The 23,685-nt window shown below is 46.2% G+C and overlaps 1 protein-coding gene across 8 annotated transcripts in view; it reads left to right on the forward strand.

The window, feature by feature from the left end:
* Positions 1 to 23,685, forward strand: part of ACACA (acetyl-CoA carboxylase alpha) — a 179,953-nt gene that overhangs the window by 31,110 nt on the left and 125,158 nt on the right. For 7 of the 8 annotated variants that reach the window (XM_072978512.2, XM_020786841.3, XM_020786845.3 and 4 more), the window contains 17 exons: positions 4,888 to 5,020; positions 5,907 to 6,045; positions 7,918 to 8,027; positions 9,595 to 9,676; positions 10,899 to 10,997; positions 12,600 to 12,706; positions 12,861 to 12,971; positions 13,606 to 13,815; positions 15,027 to 15,197; positions 16,966 to 17,127; positions 17,622 to 17,785; positions 18,488 to 18,638; positions 19,444 to 19,547; positions 20,025 to 20,106; positions 20,757 to 20,902; positions 21,672 to 21,822; positions 22,698 to 22,832. In XM_072978512.2, the coding sequence (XP_072834613.2) occupies positions 4,888 to 5,020; positions 5,907 to 6,045; positions 7,918 to 8,027; positions 9,595 to 9,676; positions 10,899 to 10,997; positions 12,600 to 12,706; positions 12,861 to 12,971; positions 13,606 to 13,815; positions 15,027 to 15,197; positions 16,966 to 17,127; positions 17,622 to 17,785; positions 18,488 to 18,638; positions 19,444 to 19,547; positions 20,025 to 20,106; positions 20,757 to 20,902; positions 21,672 to 21,822; positions 22,698 to 22,832 (2,257 nt within the window). Of the gene's footprint in view, positions 1 to 1,106; positions 1,628 to 4,887; positions 5,021 to 5,906; positions 6,046 to 7,917; positions 8,028 to 9,594; positions 9,677 to 10,898; positions 10,998 to 12,599; positions 12,707 to 12,860; positions 12,972 to 13,605; positions 13,816 to 15,026; positions 15,198 to 16,965; positions 17,128 to 17,621; positions 17,786 to 18,487; positions 18,639 to 19,443; positions 19,548 to 20,024; positions 20,107 to 20,756; positions 20,903 to 21,671; positions 21,823 to 22,697; positions 22,833 to 23,685 lie in introns of those variants that run through there. The other variant, XM_020786848.3, reaches the window with a different exon arrangement.

The following is a 23,685-nucleotide window of genomic DNA, read 5'->3' on the forward strand; positions in this document are numbered from 1 at the left end:
TTGGTATTATTGTTGGAAAACAGTACAGTGCTCTCTCTTCCTCTTTCCCCATGGAGTTTATTGTGGCTGAATTGAGTGGACTGAATTGCATCAGCTGTAATAGTTGCAGATCATACCATGTATTTCTTTTTAACTCTTTATTATTTATCAGTTACATTTGTCTGAAGCAAATAAGCTCAAAGTTCATAACATGGTTTTCCTTCTCCCTATTTCATCCTTAAAAACAGTCTTGTCAAAGAGAGATTGGTTCAAGATCACTCCGTGAATATCATGGTTCAGTGAGGACTAGCACCTTGACCTCCCAAGTCCCCAACACTCTCCTATGCTATTCTGGCTCATAATAATTACCAAACTTACAAAATAAAGAGAAATTTTAGTTTAGCAGTTGGTTGGTTGGTTGGTTTCTTTTTTCTTTAGAACAACCCGACTTTAGTTTTTGGCATATCTAGTTTGAAAAAAGGATCATGGAGCAGTGATGAGAAGGACTCTTTTCTGCCTGAGATCTTGAAGAGTTGCTCTAAGTCAGAGGGTGAAATCCTGTGGCTTAGTATATTCAGTCACACTAGGGTAGACCTGTTGAATCGGTGGGTATTGATGATGATGATGATGAGTAGACATTGTCTAGAAGGGCGGGATAAAAATCTAATAAATAAATAAATAAATAAATAAAATAAATAGGAAATAATATTAAGGGATTTAATTCTTCCCTCTGAATCAATTCTGCAATCTAGCTTTGTACAATATAACTTGTTTATGCCGTTGAATTCAGCCATAGGGTGTTGGCTTTTTGTGTGCGTTTGATGCATCAGATTTCTTGTTTTATTGTAAAACCTGGAATTTTTGCTTCTGGCATGCAAATATATCCCTAATGCAAGCCCCCCCCCCCCCAATCGGCACACTGATCTTTTAAAGAAAGGAAGATTTTATTTTAAAAAACAAACAGGATTTGCGCCTGAAGTGTTTTCCAGCCCATGAAAATTCCCACTACGGTACCTACCCTAAAGATCATTCATATTTCACTGTGTGGGATGATTCTCTTGCTGCTTTACTTCTGCATGGTGCTGGTTTGTGGGAGATCTCTGGCTGATGATGACAGTGGGTTCTCTGTCTTGAAATCTCTCCGTGTCCATGCTGTGGCGTCTTGGCAGCTCCGGGGGAAGTGTGCATTTCTCTTCCTCCCTTAAGCCTAATTATGTAACTTGTAGATCTTTTTCTCTCTGTTTCTCCAGCCCTCGCCTCCACCCCCATTGGCCGTCCGTGTTTCCCTTTCTCCCCCCCCCCCATTTCAGGACTTGCACCCATCTCTTTATTTTTCTCGTGCGCTTCCCCCCCCCCCCCAAATAACTGCTGAAAATACATGATGTGCACTGCAAGGGGAGAGTGTGGGTGAGGTGTGGGGTGGGGAGAGGTAAATGCCAGGAGGACAAAGGTTAAAATGCAAAGCGGTCGATAAAATGCAGCTTTTTTGGGGGGAAACCTGAGCTTCAAGCTGCAGCGGAGGAGGGAGAGAAAGCTCCGCTTGCCACCCAGTGCAGGATCTCGAGCAGAGAACCCCTCATTAATCCTGAGCCAGCATGGATGAAGCTGCGGAAGAAAGCCAGGAGATGATCTATCACATGCTGCAAAGGTAGGAGATCAGCGGTGGAAGGTGGGTTGCGGTTTATCTGATTTTGAAGGGAATGGTAGAGCTTGAAGAGTCTGAAGGAGGATTCCATTATCTTGCTAGTTTTTGAAATCGGTGGTTTGACGGTATGTTTATTTTTCCTTCTTTTGTAGTAAGGCACGGGTGGGGTGGGGGGAAGGTGATGACATTTTTTTGGACCACAGATGCAGGGACTCAGTATCACATCCAGAAACTGTTCGGACAGCAATTTTTAGAAAGCAAGAGAGGGAGAAGGAGTCGGATTGGTTTAAGGTTTTTATGGGACTTTTTCTTCAGCAGCGTTTGAGAAACTGGTTCAGCCGTTTTCGCCCTGCAGGGCAGGAGAAGCGCATTCCATGTTTTGAAAGGAAGGAGAGGCTGGCCGCTCTTAGCTGGAGTTTTCATGTCGTTTAATTTGTAACACGTGTGGCTTAAAAAGTAGGCTGTGGCTGAAACCCCTGAGTCCATGGGCTGGCATGCCTCTTTCTAAGCAGCGGGACTTAGGACCCACAAACAAACATGCTTTGTATTGTCAGAGTGGGAGAAAAATAGGATTTAAAATAAACTAATAAAGAAATTACAGAACGAAGGAGAGCCAGTGGTCCCCAACCTTGGGTCCCCAGATGTTCTTGGACTGAAACTCCCAGAAGCCTTCACCACTCCCTGTGCTGGCCAGGACTTCTGGGAGTTGTAGTCCATGAACAATCTGTTTGGTACACAGTTTGTGGACTTCCTGGTAAGAAAACATGGTCAGCTCTGTCGGAACATTCTGACATTCTCTCCTGGATCCGACAAGTCTACCCTCTGTAATAAGTTACCCTAAATCTGGATGTTTTTTCGACCGCACTTAGGACAGACGAGTGATGACAGGATGGAATTGGGAACCAGGTTGCAAGCCTTCACCGGAGGTCTCTTTCTTTAAAGTACAAGATTAAAACTCTAGGCTGTCTCGGGTTGACATGCTCCAAGGGGCTGGGGCTGGCAGCCCCTTTGAAAATGCAGTTTTTTCCTAACACCCCCTCCCCCCAATACGAAGTGGCCAGCAAATCCTCCTCTCCCCCAAGCCCTGTAAAGGAAGAAGACTGTCATTTCTGGGGACCTCCCTGTTCCCATTAAGGGTAGCAACTCTCCTTTTCTGTCTGCAAAAATAATTGTCAACAGAAGGACTAGGAAAATCTTTGAAATGCCACTCACTGGAAAGCTGTGCCCAGCGTTGGCCGTTTGAATCCACTCCTTACCCCCCTCTTAATCAGAACAGGAGCCTCAGCCTTAGGCCATAGATCCAGCGGCGAGGGGGTGAGGGAGCCCCACATGGGGATGGCTCTAGGCTCCCCACCTTGGCTGGACAGATTTGGGCCAAAGCCCGCTTTCTCCTTGAAGCTTTGTCTGATGGCATCTTTCTTGGCCTGGAGTTCCGACATGGAACCTCGCACCGAGTTGCTAAACAGACGGGCACCGGGTGGCAAACGCTGGCTTCTGCTTTCCACCTTCCAGGTGAAAGGATACGTGGACAATGGCCCTTTGCGGAGTGAGGATATTTCTCCGTCAGGCCCAGTATGGTCTAATTGGTCTGGCTGGTCTGTCCAGTTTCTCAAGCCGAGGTCTTTCCTGTCACCTGATCACCTGATCTTTGCAACTAGAGAGTCCGGAGTTTGAAGTCGGATGTTCTGCAAGGAAAAGAGCAGCTTTGCCACTGATTCCTCCCTCCCTCTGCCCCCCCCCCCGGTGTGTCCTGCAACTCCACTGAACTTGGTTGGCTTCTCTAGAATATTGAAAGCCACCTTACACTACTTTACACTGCCAGATAGTATTTTGGTCTCTACCCAAACCCTCTGCCTTGACTTGAAAAAGCTCTGCAGGGTGTGAAGTAAAAAAAGAGGGTGGGTGGGTTTCTGCCTCACCTACCCTCTGATCCTTTCTAGCTGGAGATACCCAGCAGTGAGCCCAAGGCGTTTGGGATTTGAACCCCATGGCTTGGCTGAGCTGAGCTTCTTCTGAAGCTCTTACTCAGCGGTGAGTCAGAAGATCCTTTAGCACCGTGGATGATGGTGATGCTTTGCGTGGTTGCTTCACATACCCTTTGCGAGTCAGTCCTGGTGGTGAAAATTAGTTTCATGGATTCCTTTATCACTGGCGGGCCTGCTCAAAGCTGAACTCTGGACCAAGCAGCATTAAACTCTGAGGCTTTTTCAAGCTGATCTAAGGCTAGTTCACCCGAATTTCAGGGAAGCAGCAAATCTGCGCCTTGACCATTTAGTTCAGATAACAAATGGGGAAAGTAGTTGGAGCATTGTGCCTTTTTGTGTGATACAGCAATGGGGTTCGTTCTTAATTTTATCATTACGGGTTATGGCAGTTCTTAGTCTAATAATTACAGGTTATTCTTAGATAGGTTTTATAGCACAGGCCAGCCACTTGTAGCATTCCATTTTTTAAAAATGTAACTAAAGTCGACTCTCGCTATATATACTCTTACCGTAGCAAGAAAGTAAAGAATTATATTTTTGAAATGCAATCATAATAGTAACCAATTCATCATCATCATCATTTAGTCGTTTAGTCGTGTCCGACTCTTCGTGACCCCACGGATTAGAGCACGCCAGGCCCTCCTGTCTTCGAACTGTAATTAGTTCCTTTTAAAAAGTAACTCTTCATCCTCTGATCTAGGAATAATGGCTTAAGAATTTGAAAAGAGGCTTGTGAAAGAATGAAGAGCAGGATGCAGTGCTTTGATCACACAAGGTCTTGATTCCATACCGTACCTTCTGTATTAGAACACCGATAATTTGTGGGTTCTTTTAGCCTTTCCTCATATAGGTAAAAAGGTAAACGTAAAGGTTTTCCTTGGTATTTAGTCCAGTCGTGTCCGACTCTAGGGCGCGGTGCTCATCCCTGCCTCGAAGCCGTAGACCCAGTGTTTGTCTGAAGACAATTTTCGTGGTCATGTGGCCAGCATGACTAGACACAGAACACCATTACCTTCTCACCGTGGTGGTACCTATTTATTTACTCGTATTTGTAAAAAACGTGCTTTTGAACTGCTAGGTTGGCAGGAGCTGAGACCAAGCGACAGGAGCTCACTCTGATGCGTGGATTTGAACTGCTGATCTTTTTGACCTTGCAGCCCAGAGGCTTCTGCGGTTTAACCCAGCAGCGCCACCACATCCCTTAGCTTCATATAGGCCACCTGCCCAAGGTGTCTAGCAGCTCTTACAGTGAACTCTTTGTTTTGTTTTTCCTTCCAGACCAAGCATGTCCGGTCTCCACCTCATGAAGCAAGGCCGAGATAGGAAGAAAGTGGACGTGCAGAGGGATTTCACCGTGGCATCCCCGGCAGAGTTCGTCACTCGTTTTGGAGGGAACAAAGTTATAGAGAAGGCAAGCTTTAATTTCTCTTGCTTTGAAATGGTGATGATGTTGTCACAAGGAGCCCATGCAGATTTCCCCCATAGCCCAGCCAATCAGTGGGGCTTTGCAACAGGAGAAAGTTGTTATTTAGCATCCAAGATTGTTACATTCCCAGTGGAGATTACTGGAACGTCCGTGATTGCTCATAGTGGAACAAATCAATTAGTATTTAAGGAGCAATAATACTTTTGTTTTCGTTTCTATTTTTGTTCAACGTGCGTCATTCATTCTTCAGGAAGGGAAGGATTCACTTTTCCCATTCTGTTGGGCTGATCTGTTTGACTCAAGGGTAGGGGGCAACTCCCAGTCTCTCAAGCTGTCACAGGATGTGGCCCTTGCGACCAAAATGTTTCCGGGGCCTTCAGTTACGAGCTACTTCTGAATTTCCCTTGGGAGACTAAATGTATGGCATCACCTTATTTTATATGTGGATGACAGGAGAGAGATTCACATAGTGGCAATGTATGAGACACAAAGGAAAAACAGTCCATGTTGGACCACATGTTTGGCAGATCAAATACTAGTGTCTCCAGCGAAAAAAAGACCTCGGGCAGCAGGAGAGCTGCATCTCTGACTTAAGGGCAGAGTATGGAAACTTCCTTCCAGGACTGCCCCCCGTCCATTTTTTTCCTTTTGCTTGAGGCAAAGGGTAAGATAGGGTAAGATTGCAGCCACAGATGTTAGCTGGGTTGGCATCTGAACACTTCTGTTTAGCATTTTCTCTGCACTTCCAGTCCAGAGAGCCTTAAGCAGAGAGCGTTCTGGCTCTGTCATCATGTGGCTGATGACCAGGTGGATACACTGAGCGGGTGTCCCTATTTGAAGCGCTTTCTCCTCTTTGCCCTATTTCATCAAGGTCCTCATTGCCAACAATGGGATTGCAGCTGTGAAGTGCATGCGCTCCATCCGGCGGTGGTCCTACGAGATGTTTCGGAACGAGCGAGCCATCCGTTTTGTTGTCATGGTGACACCGGAGGACCTAAAAGCCAATGCTGGTGAGTCCTAAGAAACCGCCATGCCTGGCCTTTCTGTGTGTGTGTGTGTGTGGTTTTTTTTTTTTTGGTGGCTATCAGAGGTCCGACAAAAGCAGCTAGAAAGCACTCAATGAATTATAATTAGCACTGAAGCTTTTAACTGGAGGACATACCTTGATGTCAAGTAGAATTTAGTCACTTTATTAACCATTCTGTGAAGTAGGACATCATTATTCTTACACAATAATATTAAAAATAATAATTGTATGCCATCAAGTTAATTCTAACTCATGGTGACCCTTTCCAGGGCTTTCTAGGTGGAGAGTGCTCAGAAGTAGTTTCCCACTCCCTTCTTCTCGAGAGCTCTAGGAGTGTGCAGCTTACCCTATATATGTAGGGTTTATTTGTGGGTTTATTTGTCTGCTTTTGTCAATTTCAGTGACCCTAGAGACAACAGCCAACAACATCAGACATAGGATGGCATTGTTTTGAGGAAATCTGAATAGCTTCCTTCCTTCCTTCCTTCCTTCCTTCCTTCCTTCCTTCCTTCCTTCCTTCCTTCCTTCCTTCCTTCCTTCCTTCCTTCCTTCCTTCCTACCTACCTACCTACCTACCTACCTACCTACCTACCTACCTACCTACCTACCTACCTACCTACCTACCTACCTACCTACCTACCTACCTACCTACCTACCTACCTACCTACCTACCTACCTACCTACCTACCTACCTACCTACATACCTACCTACATACATACATACTGGCAGGTGAAGACTGGCCTCTTTAGGGAGGCCTTACAGAATAATTCATTTGATGCTGCTGTCTTGTTTGACAGTGATTTGTGCCCCCCACCCAGTTAGGGTTTTTTTGAAAGGCTGATATTCGACTTTGAAACCGACATAATCCAATCATATAGTTGTCATCTGTAATGTTGTCATTCTGGAAGTGCTATACCATGTATTGATTTCATTTGGTTTTTCACAGGTTGGAAAACAATAAGTTGCATTTTTTTTCATTGAGTATGTGTTAGCACAGGTTTAAGGAAGATCTTACAATGTAAGTCATTTTTCAGCCCTGGAGGAAGCTCACTTTCTTGTTGCTAGGCCTGGTTTGTGTTTGCTTTTCCATTCTTGGCTTCAACCTGGATTCTTTCCATTTTATGTGTGCTTTAGGGAAGGGTTTGTGTTCTTGAGAGGAACTCGACTGTAGTACCTTCGGTGAAATGATGAGTTGGAACAGACTGAGAGGCCTTTCCCATCCCCATTGAAAACAAAGACTCTTGTGCCATCTGAAAAATTGACAAGTTGTGTTACGTCTCATGTTCTCATCGTAGCAATAATAAGAGCCAGTCTGCACATTAAAATTAATTGCATGTCAAATAGCTTTTCTCTGCTTCTCCGGAAGCCAAACGCGTTTTCCAAACCTTTATAGGAAGGCTGGAGATTTTCAAAGTGCTTGCTTATAGCAGTGCTTGTCTGTTGACTTCAAGTATGGGTGATGACACTCATCTTTCTTGCTCCTCCCTACTGCTAGGGAACATTGATTGTGCAATTTTTTTAAAAAAAAAGTCCCCCGAGGGATGAGCCGCCATCTTTGTTTACAGAAGGATTGCTAACAGAATCAGCCTTTTGCACTGTATACCAACCAGTCCAGGGACTTGACATGTGATGGATAGGAGGTATAATTCGGCTTTCAGGTCAACCAGTATGGACTGTCTTTACCTGGTGATGGGTTGCTGTCACCCTGGTCTGAGTGTGTTTCTCAAAGTAGAAAAGAACCAGCATCGGAGTTCACAGTTGCCTCTGATGTTTTTTTTAAAAATCTGTTGTGGATGTCTTTAACTTTTCTGTGCTACCTGCAGGATCTGATTCCTTCCTGTTTCATGTCTGCAGAGTACATTAAAATGGCTGATCATTACGTCCCAGTGCCTGGAGGACCAAATAATAACAACTATGCAAATGTGGAACTGATTCTAGATATTGCGAAAAGGATTCCTGTTCAGGTGAGGAGGATGTCGGTCTGGAGTGTGGAGAACAAATGATAAAGCGCTTTCCTGCATGTGGTATCCTCCAGTGGTAGTTATGCCTCTGTTTAGTGATTAGCTGAACTTCTATGTTGTCTCACAGAAAGGGAAAAATCTTTGAGCACTATTAAGTTGAAGTGGAGCACTTCCTGAAATTTTACCAGGGCATGAATAAAAATCTGGAGGAGGATGGAGGAGAGGGAATCATCAGGAGCCTAAATCTATATAAAACACAAGTCTCTAATGTAGTACCATCTGTGTACATGAAAGGGGTACTTACACACTGGGAGGAACCCCAAGGTTTATAATCATCATCATCGTATATTGTGAAGTCCATTCTGACTTAATGGCAATCCTTTTCAGGGTTTTCTAGGTATAGAATACTCAGATGTGGTTTCCCATTCCCTTCTTCCGGGGTGGTGGTGCCCTGGGACTGTGCAGTTTGCCCAAGATTACCCGGGCTGGCTCTTCTCCCAAGAGGCACATTGGGGAATTGAGCTCCCAACCTTTTGTTCTGCAGCCAGATGCCTAAACCACTGAGCTATCCGGTACAAAAACTCCTCAGAGGAAATGTTCCCTGTATAGGGAGTTCCCGGAAGACCCCAATGCATGCCCAAATGTTATGCTCAGTGGACACGACATGCTGACTGAGAGTAGGGAGAGGAAGAAAAGGAAGACAGGGGCATGGGAGTTATGTGTCCTAAAAATTTATATGGTTGGCTGGATGGCTGAGTGGTTGACTAGAATCTTGAACAGGAGCATTCAGTGCTGTAACATTTTATTTTCAAGCTTGTTCTGTGGTCTCTTGAGACAATATTTTTATTAATGTATTGGATCATATTAATTGAGTTTACGATGCAGTCCTGTGCATTTCCCTTTTCAAATTAAGAGACTTGGTCTCAGTTCATTTGGTGCAGCATTATAGCCTTAACCATACTCACTCTATCAAATAGCTAGAAGAGAGAGAACTGATTTGAAACATTAATGGACTGCTGGTTTGGTGCTTTATGTCAATTTGTCCATCACTCCAACAGGGGTTCTGCGGTTCTGAGCCTCGCCTCCTCCAGCAGGCGCCCACTCAGAGGCCGTGCCCTGGCTTCCCTGCCCTGCCTCTTCCAGCCGCTGCCTCTGATTGGGTGCCTGCTGGAGGAGGCAGGGCTGGGAACCGCCAAACACCTGTTCGACTGAAGGATGAACTGGCGTGAACCGCCAGATTGGAGGGTTGTGCCCATCTCTATAACTTGTCAATACAATAAGTCACAAAACTCTGTCTGATCATGGGATTACTATGTGAGGGAACCTGCATTCTGGTGGAAGGAAATTTGTTTAGGTGATATTGTTGTACTCCAGATTTTATTCAGAAAGGTTGTCAGAGCAGTTTAAAGGTATTATCAAGGAGATATTCCTTACTTGCAGGGTATGGAGGCTGTAGGAATGACAGAAGTTTATTGCCTGTGCCTTGTTTTGTCTTAGGGTGGGTTTTTTGTTTCTTTGTTTGCAAGAATATACCTACAGAAATGTAACTTGATTTTATCCCTCCCTCCAGGCAGTGTGGGCTGGTTGGGGTCATGCCTCTGAGAATCCCAAGCTACCAGAACTCCTCCACAAAAACGGGATTGCCTTCATGGGTAAGGAAGCCGAGCGCTTTTCGGGGAAAGGACGCCTTGTGGAAACCCCTGACCTCTAGAACAGTGGCCAACCGCAAGGAGAACCTTTGGACCACAGCACTCCTTCTGCTCATATTTTTGAACAAATGGCCTTTGATTCTGGAGATCCTATGCAGCTGTCCGGCTTAGCTGCTCTTGCTGGCTTGTCCTCTTAGGAATCTGTCTTGTTTCCTTTTAAAACCATACAGATTAGAAGCCACCACTGATTCCTGTGGCAGTAAATTCCACCGTTTCGTTGTCTGCTGTGTAAAAGGATGCTTCCTTGGATGTGTCAAGAAGCCTCATTTGATGACCCAATTGTTCCTGTTATTATGGAAGAAAAACTCCTCTTTATAGCTGTGGGGGGCCTTGATCTCATAGCCAAGGGTCCGTACCCGATCATGAGGGATGATCACCCTGCCTTCCAGGCCACGGGGCCACCCGTGTTATGCCAGGGCAAATAAGAGACCCATCTGGTTTGATATTTCTGTCCACCTCAAGGGTCAGCAGGAGAACTCATTGCCCCTTGCTTCATTCATCACTTCTGGGAATTGGGCGGGTCTGGCCTCCAGACATGCCGGGCCTGGCCACTTAAGGAAGGCATAAACAAATTGAGAGAAAGGTTGAGATAAGGACAACAGAAGTGGTGATGGGCGGGCAAAACAGAGGAGGTGAGAAAAGTGCTCTTAAAATTGGGTGGTGGTTGGTTTCATGTGAACTATCCTTAAGCCACAGAGGGGCAGCCGACTGGCTCTTCTCAGTGAATTGCCCGATTGGAGGGCCCTTCTTCCCATTTTGGAATGCCAGATGCTCCTGACTCCTTAGCCGCTGTGAGTCAGCTTAGAAGGCGGTGGGTCTAGGGATCACTAGGAAGTGGAGATCGAATATAGTTGTAAAGAAAAGGAGGAAGGAACAGGAATGTTTTCACCGGCTGCTTTGAGGGCTCTGGAACAAACTCCCTGCTCAGGGACGTTTGGCTGTCCCCCTTCTCTGTTGCTTGACAGATTTTTTTGCTTGTGACATTTTTTCTATCTTGATTTCGAAATGGAGAGTCCTCTCTGTTGTTTTTGCAACAAACCATCTTGGGTCAACTCTGGATTCATGGCAAAACAGGTTGTCTGTTTTGGAAAGCTGAACGTGGGCTTGATTGTTGAATCCTTTGCTCCATTTCACTCATGGACCCTTTTTTTTTCATCTTTTGCAGGGCCGCCAAGCCAAGCAATGTGGGCGCTGGGAGATAAAATTGCCTCATCAATTGTAGCACAAACAGCAGGCATCCCCACGCTTCCTTGGAGTGGCAGCGGTAAGATCCTTGCAAGGCGTCTATCTCCAGATCACCACCTTTTTGCAGCTGTATCTTAAGCTCTAAAAAATCCTCAGAGGAAGCGTTGTGTAGTGGTTATAAACCTAAGCTACGATTTAGGAAGTCCCTGTAGAAAATCTTTCCTTAAGCAAGTCTTCCGTCACTCTCCCCTCCCCTCCTTGCCACAGGCAACAGTCATCCTGACCGTCTGACCATCATTAGTAAGGATTATTGAGAAGATATGCGAAGCATTTTGAACTTTCAGAAAACACTCTTATCACTTACTCTTAATGTGATAGACCAGTGTGTCTGCAGTTGGAACTCTGCAAGGTAGAGCCGGCTGCTGCCAGAGGTTGCTCGGTCCAGATTACTCAGTGAGAGGCTGTCACCATGTCTATTTTTCATAACACTTACATTCTCCATGCCCAAGAAATGAGACCCACAGTCTTACAGAGAAGGATAGACATGTTTTAAATTCCACCCCTGCTAGGTGAGCATGGTCATCATGTCGGTGAAGCCAGTCCACAAACTAGGTATAAGAGAGCGCGTCAGTCCAGTTTTGAGCTCTATGAATTTATGAAAGAATCAAGCCTGTGATGCCATGCTTGTTGGAAGCCTCTAATACTGGGAAGTCCTAACTTCGCTTTGCCCTGTTTGTAGCTAAAGTGCCTCTAGTAGAGGGGTGGAGAACTAAAGTGGATTGTGGTGGGGAGATCGTCCCCATTGCAAGCTTTCTTACAGCAAGAGAATGGCCCAGTTTACTGGGCTTTGCTACATGTATATTTTCCACCATTGGGGAAGCCTGGGTATGGTCCATATCCCCTTCCGAGCCGAGCAGCCAGGAGCGCTCCTGCTCCCAGTCTTTGGCTGTGTGGCTTTGCCTACCCCTTGTCTCCCTTCATTGGGATAAAGACCCCAGATGGATAAAACTCTGCAGGATCTGTTGGGCATATTGTTCCCTCTTTCCCTTCCCCACATGTAGAAAGAGGAGAGGGTGCAAATTGCTCTTACTCAAGAACAGTTCTCTCCCTCCAGAAGGTCCTGGCTGAGAACCCAGAGGCTGAGTCTCCTTGTCTCTCATCCAGTATCAGAGCAAAGGGAACCCCTGTCATTATCTCTCAGCTCTGATTGGAGGCGGAGGGGATCCCTGCTATCTCTGCAGAGAAATGGGGTGTGGGAGCAAGGTTTGAACTTGGCGGGAAGCCCCTGGCAAGCTGGACTTTCAGCCATTGGCAAGGTGACTTTATGCCTACAGGTTGGAAGTTCCTTTTTTCCTGTTCCTGATGGTGCTTCTTGTGCCAGGATCCGCATCTGTCTCTTGGAGTGAGTTGAGCTGCAAGCTTCTGTCCTTGCCCTTGAACAGGGTGGGTGACAAAAGTTCAAATCCCAGGGATGAAATTTCTGCACCAAAGCCATTTCTATAGGTTGTTGTGAGTCACTGGAGGATGCAAGAGCGCCTGATGATTTTAATAGTTTTACTTGTGCTATTATAAGAGATTTTTTAAAAACTTGTTTTTCATTTGTTTGATTTTGTGTGTGTGTGTATGAGAGAGGGGTCTGTACATGGTTTTGTAGCAACGTGCACCTTGTTCTGGTTTTCAGGCCTCCAGGTGGATTGGCAGGAGAGTGACTTCCAAAAGCGTACCTTGAACGTCCCCCAGGAATTGTACGAGAAGGGCTGCGTCAAGGATGTCGACGATGGGCTGCGGGTAGGCGTCCCGATTGGGCTTAACATTCCCCTGTCAAGTGCGCCGTTGCCCTGAGCCCAGTCACTTCCCCTTGGCTCCTTCTCCTACCCTGGGATGGTATGGCGAATTTTCTGAGGTCCAGATTTGGTGACTCTGCCTCTCTTCTTGTTTTCAGGCAGCCGAAGAAGTGGGCTACCCTGTCATGATCAAGGCCTCTGAAGGTGGGGGAGGAAAAGGAATCAGGAAAGTAAACAATGCCGAGGACTTCCCCAACCTCTTTAGACAGGTACGTTTGCTGCTTCTTTCCATGGTTTGAAGGCGTGGCCCCTCGGATTCTCTGTGCTTCAAGCAGGAGGCTTTCCTGCTGCCACCCACTAAATAGTGTCCTGTCTGAATTTCCTACCTGTTTAGAATGGTTCCTTTCCCTGTTGGACTTGTTCAGTTCAGTGTATTTTTCTTATTCTGATTGCAAGAATTGCCGAGGCAAGGCTCGGGCTGAGGGGTGGGCTATGTTGGAATGGTTCTTTCCCCAGGGATCCTTCTTGAGGATCCTGCCAAGGATCCACCAGCCATTAGAGAGACCCTCTGGGCTTCCTCTTTCTCTTTGCAACTTACCATCTTGTTGGCTTGCTTCTATCTCTCTCACTGAGACAATGATGGGGTTGAGGAGAAGGAGCAATTATTGGTGCTCTCTGTTTGCTTTTTGGCTTCTGCCCACCAGCCTGTGAAGATGCCCTCACTCAGAGAGGGGTGCTCTTCTGGGCCTCAGACATTCAGAGCCTAGAGAGGAGAATGCTACTCCTTCCCATTAAAATGAGAAGCCATCTAAGATCACTGAAGACCTTGGGCTCCTCCTCCTCTGCACTAAGAGAAACGTCCTTGTTTTTTTTAACCCAGTGGCGTGTGTTTTTGGTTCTCAGGTCCAAGCCGAAGTGCCGGGATCCCCCATCTTTGTGATGCGCCTGGCCAAGCAGTCTCGCCATCTGGAAGTCCAGATCCTCGCCGACCAGTATGGCAATGCCATCTCCCTCTTTGGCCGTGACTGTTCGGTGCAGCGCCGGCACCAGAAGATCATAGAGGAAGCCCCGGCCTCCATTGCCACATTAGTGGTCTTCGAACAGATGGAACAGGTGGGTGGGGAGTCTGTGTTTTGTGGGCTCCTGGCCGACTGGGCAATGAGAACAACCTTCTGCCCCTCATTTAAGGGACAAAACAAGTCATGCAGGCTTCTGCCAGGAGCAGTGGGTCGTTGCTACTCTCACGGATCAACAGAAAGCAAAGGAGAAGTCCTCTCTGTTTGCTGACAGAGCACTTGCTTTGCATTTGTAAATCTGAGTCCAGTTGCTAGTCCCAACTTAGAGGGGTACCCATCAAATCGATGAGATGCGTGTGAGAGTTGACTCCCTGTTTGGAACTGATTCAGTGAGTTCACCCCAGGCGCAACTACTATTTATATCTGGGGCTAGCTGTTAGATTTAGCCCATCAAGTCTTAAATTGGGTTCCTCTTTCAAAGGATGAGTTGAAGGTCTACTTTGGGATCTGTTATGAGACCTCAGAGAGTTGCTTCTTCTCACAGTAGACAATTCTGGGCAAGATTTTGTGCTTTGTGCCGCCGAAGATTCCTGTCAGTCTGTTCCGGGCTGCCTTGATTTACTCTGCAGGAGCCTGACCAGCGCTAACTTGTCCTTGTGGCTGACACTAAAACAACAGCAACAACACACAACCCAGTTCATTACTTGCAATATGCAGATTGTGGGAGAACTGCAAGACGTCCGTGTTTGATGAATGGGTTTATCATGGTGTCCACTACAGACATGGTGAGAAACGGGGATTCCTACCAGTATGTCCCAGAGACAAGGTGGTTCAGCTGGTGAAAAGTCCTGGAGACACGGTGGTACATACATTCCTCTCCCACATTGGAAACTTTCTGTCTGAATGCCACAGGAAGGAACTTGAGCCCAGAAGAGAGGCAATTGTAGGAGTTTGCATCAATCAATTTTTCCACAAAGTTATATACAAAGAAAAAAGAAAGAAAAAGAGGGTGTATGTGTGAAAAATGGTGATGTAATAAGAATGGCATGAACCAGGAAATGCTTGGTAAATAGGGGCGGTTGAGTAAATATGAAGTATAACTGATCTGGAGTCTTGGGGCCACCACTGAAAAGGCCCCGTCTTTTCTGCCTCTCCTCCCCGATAGACACAACAGAAAGCAAAGCTTTTCTCATAGAGGTCTTAACAGGGCACGGCTGGGCACGTGTGGCTTTTACTGTAAGTAATCAGGATGTCTCAAAAGTTCTTAAAATGTACCATTTTAAAAAAAATTGTTCCTCTCTCTTTAAGTGTGCAGTAAAGCTTGCCAAGATGGTGGGCTACGTGAGTGCTGGGACGGTGGAGTATCTTTACAGCCAGGATGGCAGCTTCTACTTCCTGGAGCTGAACCCCCGGCTGCAAGTGGAGCATCCGTGCACGGAGATGGTGGCTGACGTCAACCTGCCTTCCGCTCAGCTCCAGGTGAACAGGGACCATGGTGGGAGGGAAGATCCAGGACGTTGCCCAGCCTGGGGCCCCTTGGTTAAATTCTGCCATGTGTAACTGGTTCTGTTCCAGTCTCGGGTGGAAGGGGGAGCGGGTGAAGGAGGGATCCGCTCTCGGTGTTGTAAGAAGTGAATCATTATCCTGGTTGCACCTGGGATCAGATCAATTTGCAGATAAGGAGAAGGAAGTTGAGATACTGGTCTTTGCAAACATGCACACTGGAGTTTGTTGTGGTGTTGCTTGAGGCCACTCCTAACCACTTCTGAAACGTGGGGCACATTTCCAAGTCGGTGGGTCAATTCTTGACGATGTGCATGTCTTTTACAAGGCAGATTTCCACTGGGGAAGTGACAGGGCTAAAGGTTCATAATGTCTTTATTTAAAAAATAATAATTCTGTTCAGGAAATAACTCTATTAGACTCTGCTGGTTAACAATATATTTTATTTCTTTTCCTGTTTGCTGCTGTCATATTGTTTGTTTATATCCTGCCTTTGTAAGAAAGTACGCAAGGTAGCTCAAATAAAACCAGTAGCCTTATTACAACTGGTAGACACATTAAATAAAAGAGGATCACTATCCAGCAGTTTTTTCAGTGAATCCACTGTACGTAGTTAGGACTACCACTTGGATTTAGACCACAGATATTTCTTGACTATTTATTAGTTACATTCGTTATAGCCTCCCTCTCCTCCTTTGGGCTCCAGGCTGGACTTTTCTGCTCCTTCCAATGTTATCTTCACAACAACCTTGTGAGGTAGGTCCAACAGAGAGAGAGAGTAACAGGCCCGACATGAGCCATTGCTTCTCACACCTCAGTGGGGTCTTGGATCTCCCATGTCTCCCGGCCCAACATTAAACACGTTGAAAATATAGCCCCACTAATTAAGGGATCAAAAACAGCCGCATTTAAACCAAGAAGCAGCCCAACACACAGGAAAAGGTCCCCTTGTAGTGTCCTGGGGACTTGCCTAGAAGCAGGCAGTGAGAGGACTAAGGCTTTTCTGTCTCCTGGAGGCCCTTGATTATCCTGGGCGCCACCAGGAATAAGCCAGTATCCGGACTTTCACAGGGTGGGTGCTTCCTTTGCAACACTAAGAACACGGACATTTAAGAATCCGAGATGCCTTCCAAAATAGCAGCATTGTAATCAAAACTGCATCTTAAGACTGTGGATCTCCCTGCCAAGCCATGGTTCCCAGCCTTGAGTCCCCTGATGTTCTTGGACTAAAATTCCCAGAAGCCTTCCCCACTTAGCTATGCTGGCCAGGATTTCTGGGAGCTGTAGTCCCAGAACCCCTGAGGACCCAAGGATGGGAAGTTAGCAACCTCATGATTTCCTTCTTTCTACAAAGGCCTTTCCATTTAGGCAAGCCTTCGATGGCTGAGGGGAGGGACTTTTTAGTATGTGATCCACTTTTCTGTTGTTAATTCTGACATTTTTTTAGCTGAGATGTTTTTATATGGTTTCTAATTCTGTTGTGCTAGTGTTTAATCGTGGTTTAATACATATAAATGCATTGTTTAAAAACTGTAGTACCTATGTTTTTGTTAATAGTAAGTAATAAGCTTCCTTAGGTCCCAGTTTGTGGGGGAAGAGTCATAAATCAAACCAATCAGTAAATGTAGTGTGGTTTTTTAAAATGGAATTCAGCTCATGTGCTATCTCATTTTATGCCTGCCGGGAAACAGACCCAGGTCTCTGGAGCTTAGCATGACCAGGTTACATTTCTCTCTGTTTTTAGATCGCCATGGGAATTCCCCTGCACAGGATCAAGGATATCCGAGTTATGTATGGGGTGTCTCCGTGGGGAGATGGACCTATTGATTTCGAGAATTCGGCTCATGTCCCTTGTCCACGGGGGCATGTGATTGCTGCCCGCATAACGAGCGAGAATCCTGACGAGGTAAGCCCCCCTCCCCCGTGGTTCTAATGGTTATTTTTTTAAAAGGAATAATAAGAAGCATGGCGCTTTAAAGACTTAACATTTATCATAGCATGAGCTTGTATGGGCTATAGTTCCTTTGCTGGATTTGTGGTGTGTTATCCAAATTTTCAACTATAAGCCTACAGTACAATAGGGTTGCACATGAGATTGTAGATATAACAATAAAAGAAGGGAGGTCAAATTGACCGTTGAATTGTAATACGATCCTGTCGGGGGGAGGGGGAATATAAATCCAGGATTTTGAAGAAGGTGCGGAGCTGTGCAACAGGATTTTAGGAGAAAGATTTCCACAATCCTAAGAGAAACAAGCGTATGATTCCAGCCATGAGATGAAGTGCAGAAATGGGGGGAAATGTGAGAATGAACTTTTTAAAAAAAGGCTTGTCAGTTTCAAAATAACAGTGGATCCTAATGTATCCCTTCTTGAAAAAACTTTCCTTTTTGTACTGCAGGGATTCAAACCCAGCTCTGGAACGGTGCAGGAACTGAATTTCCGCAGCAATAAGAATGTCTGGGGCTATTTCAGTGTTGCTGCTGCTGGGGGTCTTCACGAGTTCGCCGACTCTCAGTTTGGTCACTGTTTCTCATGGGGAGAAAACCGCGAGGAAGCCATCTCGTAAGTAGGAGTACGGTAACCAGATAAAATATTCCAACCTAAGCCATGTTCAGCAGATGCATGGCAGAAACTATCCACACTGGATTGTTCAGGAGATTTAACCCTTGTAGGTTTCACCATGTGGACAAAATGAAAGGGGCGGAAAAAGCAAATTATTATGGCGGCTTTTAAAGACGGATACATTTGTTTCCGTGTGAGTGTTCTTGGATCAAAATCCATTTCCTTGAACACATTTGCTCCCTCATTTCTCTGAGGAAGTGGATTTTGATCCACAAACGCCAACGTGGAGACAAATCTGTTGGGTTTTAAGGTACCACAACAATTTGCCCTTTCTTTTCTCCTTCCCCCGTGGCCGCCTTTTCTACCTTTCCCCCCCCCCTTTTAATTTTGTTGACAAACTTTACACAAATATCGGAGAGATTCTGGCCACCAGCTCTTTTACCCTGGCCTTGGGAAGAAGGACGGGGTCCTCTGTTGCTCTTCCTTGTCCACCCGATACAACGAACCTGCACAGAGTTCATTTCGCCACCCTCTGTGTGAGCAGGTTGGTGCTTAAGTACAAGGCAGCGTTTTAGCGTTTGCCCGGGGACAGAAACTGGGCAGGCTGGGGGCAGTCCATAGGGGAGGCTCAGGAATAAGCGTCATGTTCTAGCGATCCTCCCCCATTTATTTCCAAGCCTGCTTTTTCTCCCTCTGCTTCAGAAACATGGTTGTTGCATTGAAAGAGCTGTCCATCCGAGGAGACTTCCGGACGACTGTCGAGTATTTGATTAAGCTGCTAGAGACCGAGAGCTTTCAGCAAAACCGTATTGATACTGGCTGGCTGGACCGGCTTATTGCAGAAAAAGTGCAGGTGTGTTCAGATTCCTTCCTTCCTCGTTTTGCTTTTTCCTGATCTTTCCCAAAAAGTCTTTAAAATCTTTGATTTGAATCCATCTTTTGCACAAAGGGATGACAAACACCCTGTTCTACTTTCAGTTCCACTTTCGAACCTTCTGTGTCGTAAATGCACCTCAGAGTTTTTATGCTGGTGGCAGCGAATCCTCTGGCGGCAGTGGGTGGCTGTTGTCTGAGCTCTTGGACCCAAAAAAGGCTGAGCTGCCTAGATATAGAGGGCTATTAAAAGCAAGAATCTGGGAAAGGAGGAAGCAGGGGGTTGTAGAAGAAGGAAAGGGTGAGGAGACTACAAAAAGGATAGTTGTGGATGGAGGAATAAGGTTGAAAGGGGGAAAAGGGAGAAGATGAGGAAGAGAAACCTAAGAAGAAATGCAGTGCTCAAATACTGTACAAGGTGATTGGAATGAAGAGGGTGCCGTACAGGCAGGAAATTGCCAGCATTAGGAATGCTTCGCCTTTAGCCAGTCCGTGGCTCACCTGGTGGTGCTTCAGCTGCAATTTCTGCAGACTTCGACCATCAACGGACTTAGATCCTCAACTCAGAAAGTCTGAAAGGACTGCTGCATTCCTTCTCCCCCAATGCAGTCCTGCTTCTAACCCATCACGCCGTGCATTCTCATTGCCTTTTTGTAATGGCTTTCAGTTGCTGCCAGCTTAGCCCAAGGGACAAGGTATGAATCACGAATCACCAGAGCTGCTCAAATATCAATTTATTCTTTCTTCCTTCCTTCCCACATTTCCTTCTGCTCCTCTCCTTCTAGGCAGAGAGACCGGACACCATGCTGGGAGTGGTGTGCGGGGCCCTCCATGTGGCAGATGTGAGCTTTCGGAACAGCGTCTCCAACTTCTTGCACTCCTTGGAGAGGTAAAACTAAGTCTTTAAAAAATGTCCCAAGAGCTCAAACATGAAACAAAACATCCACCTTCATTGGGGGGGGGGAATTCAATCAGGAAACAAGTCTGTTGACCCCAAAGCATGGATATCTCTACTGGCCCTTCCTCCATGTGGTACCTGGAACAGATTAGGTGACATAGGACAGGATGGGCAGGATGAAGTGGGAGATCTGAAATGATCCTCAGCCTTTCTGTGCTGATTGTGTGTGAATGAATGACTGGCTTCTACACTTCGTGTGAGAACTTAAAGATGTACTGGTACTGTCACAGAGGAGAGTCTTGTAGACTCTGATAGTTTTGAACCTTCCTTTGTGTGTTAAAAGTCTCAGGACACACAGACTTAACCGGTTTTGTTTTGAAACTTTTGGAATTGTTGAGGGTTTTGCTCTCACAGTTAAATTGGGAGCTTATTCTTGAGCCTTGATCTCCCTGAACCTTCTTCTTTCAGGGGCCAGGTCTTACCTGCTCATACCCTGCTGAACACCGTGGATGTTGAATTAATCTACGAAGGCAAGAAGTACGTCCTAAAGGTACTGTGTCTTGCAGCGACCGGAAGGAAAGAGGTAGATGGTAAAGAATGGGAACAGAGGCCCATAAATTGCAAAGAGCATGTCCTGTAACCATTCCAGGTAAATCTTAAGGCAATCGTATGGATGTAAATGGTGGTTACATCCATCCAATACTTGCCCACATAGGTAGGCACTAAGCAAGATGTACTGTCAGGACACCCAAAGGCCACCACATCTTGGAGATCGCCATCTGCTTAGTGCCTCCCTGTGCTGCAGAGTTCAGTGTGACCATTTTGTCTGGAGCACCACCTAGAAGGGAGACACCAACAGTGTTGTTAATTGATGCCTATAAAGGACAAATAATCATTGCTTTGATTCATGCTTAAATCAGAAATACAAAGCAAGGGGTATGTCTACACATAAAGTTAGGGGATAGCAATTTAACTCTATTCTACAGAATCCTGTCCTCTCTTGATTGGGAATATACTGAGCATGATTTGCAGGACAGTTCCAACGCACATCATCAGCAGATGTTCTGGAATATGATAAGAGGAAAGCATGGTGGTTAAATATATCAGATTGCTATAATGTGTGTAGCACAGATGGACTCCCTGATCCACGGAGGTCCCTTAGTCTCTCTCTTCCATCGCCAACGTCTCCTGCCCTTGTAGGTGACCCGGCAGTCTCCCAACTCCTACGTTGTCATCATGAATGGCGCCTGTGTGGAAGTCGATGTTCACCGGTTGAGCGACGGAGGCCTCCTTCTGTCCTACGACGGGAGCAGTTACACCACCTACATGAAAGAAGAAGTGGACAGGTATCCTTTGCGGCTCCGCGTGCTGCGTGAAAGGGTCCCACCTGTGTGCGTTCGGCTAAAAACAAAATAAAATTCTGTGCCGAGGAGAGCAGGTTCTCGCAGTCTGAACAAATGAAGGCAAACGAAATAAACTTTTCCGGATGCCTAGACTAATTTTATTTTATTTATTTATTTATTTATTCAATTTTTACCCCGCCCCCCTAGACAACGTCTACTCGGACTAAGGACCTGGGTGTCTCTAGGTGTTTTGGACTACAATTCCCACAATCCCCTTCCGCTGGCCTTGCTACCCTGGATTTTGGGAATTCCTTCCCCTGTGTTCTTTTTTTACAGGAAAATAACATGGTGCTGTCAAATCAAATCCTACTTACGGTGACCCTTTTCAGGGTTGTCCAGATAGAGAAGACTCAGAAGTGGGTGACCCTTCCCTTCTTCTGGGGGCTGCTCTGGGATCACTGTGTAGTTTGAAATTCCACCTCTTTCAAATTTTCAGTGCTCCATGCATTGTAAATCCTTGCCAGTAAATAATGAAATAGGCAAGCAAGCTAACCCCCATGTTGGTTTTGACTGCACGTTTGCCGTCTGCTGTTCTGCACAAGAATGATAGACCCGTGGTGGAGGGACACTGTTGGACATGACTCCAGGCTCCCTGAAACCCTGTCTCTTAACTCATTGTGATCATCCCCGCAATCGCTAGCAACGACTGGAACGTCTGCAGGCCTTCTGCTTGACCTTCTGGCCTGCCACCTCATTGCGATTTCCCTCTTAGGTACCGCATCACCATTGGCAACAAAACCTGTGTGTTTGAGAAGGAAAATGACCCATCAATTTTGCGTTCGCCCTCCGCTGGCAAGCTGATCCAGTATGTGGTGGAAGATGGGGGGCATGTCTTCTCCGGCCAGTGCTTTGCTGAAATAGAGGTAAAATCACTTCCCCATGAGAGAGATGGGTCTTCCTCAAAAGAGCCTGTGTGAGTGAGAACTAACCTTCTATTTGAAAATCTGCTTCCCAAACACTCTTTTCTCTAGCTGAGCCATTGATCCGTTCGTTTATTTTTAAACTGAATTTGTTGAAAAATTGACCCTTGGAGAGGAGATCTATATTTTTGCCCTTACTTAAAAACCTATGGTCTCAAAAGAGCCTTTTGTATGAGGATTTTATTCAGATGCATCCTTGGGAGGGGGGACACAGGTTGACCTAAATCCTGTTTTTTCTTCTCAGTTTAGTCAACGGAAGGTAAGTCGACATTTGTGTAAGGCCCATTGGGTACATAGGTCTACTCTTGCTTTGACTATCAAGTGGATGCAGCCAGAGAAAGAGAGAGAGATTTACATTGCCATTCCAACTCCATGACCTGCTAGCTGCCATGGGCAGAAGCCTGTGATACTGCAATTAAAGGTCCTTGGGCTGGAAGATCGCCCTGGTACCGGTCGATATGAAGTTCAGTTTTGAGATATTAAACCAAAATGCATTTTACTTACAGGTATATTTTCAGCTATCTATAAGTAAAAATAAATTTTGATTTACTTTGCAAAGCTAGAACACTTTCCAACTTTCTCTCTCTCTCTCCCTCATGCATTGGCGTTCCATTGCGAGAGAGTGAATATTGGTCACCCTTCTAGAAGGAAGTCATGATCAGGGGAGCCATGAGGTTCTTAGGTGCAAAATTTGAATTCGATCCCAGTGGGGAAAAAAAAAGAACAACAACAGATAGCTGGCCTCGTTGTGGATTAGTTTTGATGCTTTTGGTTTTGTACCCATTTACATATCCCGGATCGCGTCTCACCTACTCCAGGTGATGAAAATGGTGATGACGCTCACGGCCGCGGAATCGGGCTGCATCCATTATGTGAAGCGCCCTGGGGCAGCGCTGGATCCTGGCTGCGTGATTGCAAAGCTCCAACTGGACGACCCGAGCAGAGTTCAGCAGGTGAACGTCTAAGGAAAGCAGTTGCCAGAAGAGAGAGCCATCCCTTTTGGAAAATGTTACACTCTGGGCTTAAAGGATCTTGTTGGCGGGGGGGGGGGGGAGGGCATTATTTCAAAGGCAGCCTCTTCCCTTACTTCAGCATGTGATATTCCAGCCTTGCTGCCTGTCGTGGGGCTTGGCTTGTTCTGCTGAGTGGGGCCCCTGGGGCTTTGCCCCTCTCCCCCTCTCCCCCAAGTTGTGCTGTGATGGCACAACAGATGCTGCAGACAGGAAACCCGGAGTTGTGTCCGAACTGAGGCTTGGAGCAAAAGGACAACGCAGATGGGCACGCCAGAGGTGGCAGGACCTGTGTGGGCCGGGTGAAATTCTACCCCAGAAGGAAGTGTTTTAGGGCATTCCTTGAATGAGTCCAGTGGCCAACCTGGGTAGGCAGAGCCCATCCACTGCCAGAGGACACTGTCCAGAGAGATGTTCCAAGTATCACTTTGGGTGGCCACATGCTACACAGAGCTGTGGGTCCCCGGTTCTGCTCCCAGTGGCTCCAAAGGACAACAAGGAGCTTCTGGAGACAATGGGATTGTATTTTTTTTTTTTTTGTAAATTCTGTTTTTCATGCCTTGAGGAAGACACAGTGCTTCCCTTGCAAGGCCAGCGGCTGTGGTGGCCTGGGAGCAAAACCCCCACAATGGGAGCTGGGAAGAAGCGAATACATAATTCCAAGTGCCATACAGGGGGACTTTTATTTCCCTCCTTATTCTTGTAGTATCTCAGTCCATGTGCTGATATTGCCGCATGCTACCATTAGCCACAGAAAGTGCTTCATTTTGTACAATTTGCCATAGATAACAATTGG

This window comes from Pogona vitticeps, chromosome 7 (assembly GCF_051106095.1).
Source record: "Pogona vitticeps strain Pit_001003342236 chromosome 7, PviZW2.1, whole genome shotgun sequence".
Taxonomy (NCBI): domain Eukaryota; kingdom Metazoa; phylum Chordata; class Lepidosauria; order Squamata; family Agamidae; genus Pogona; species Pogona vitticeps.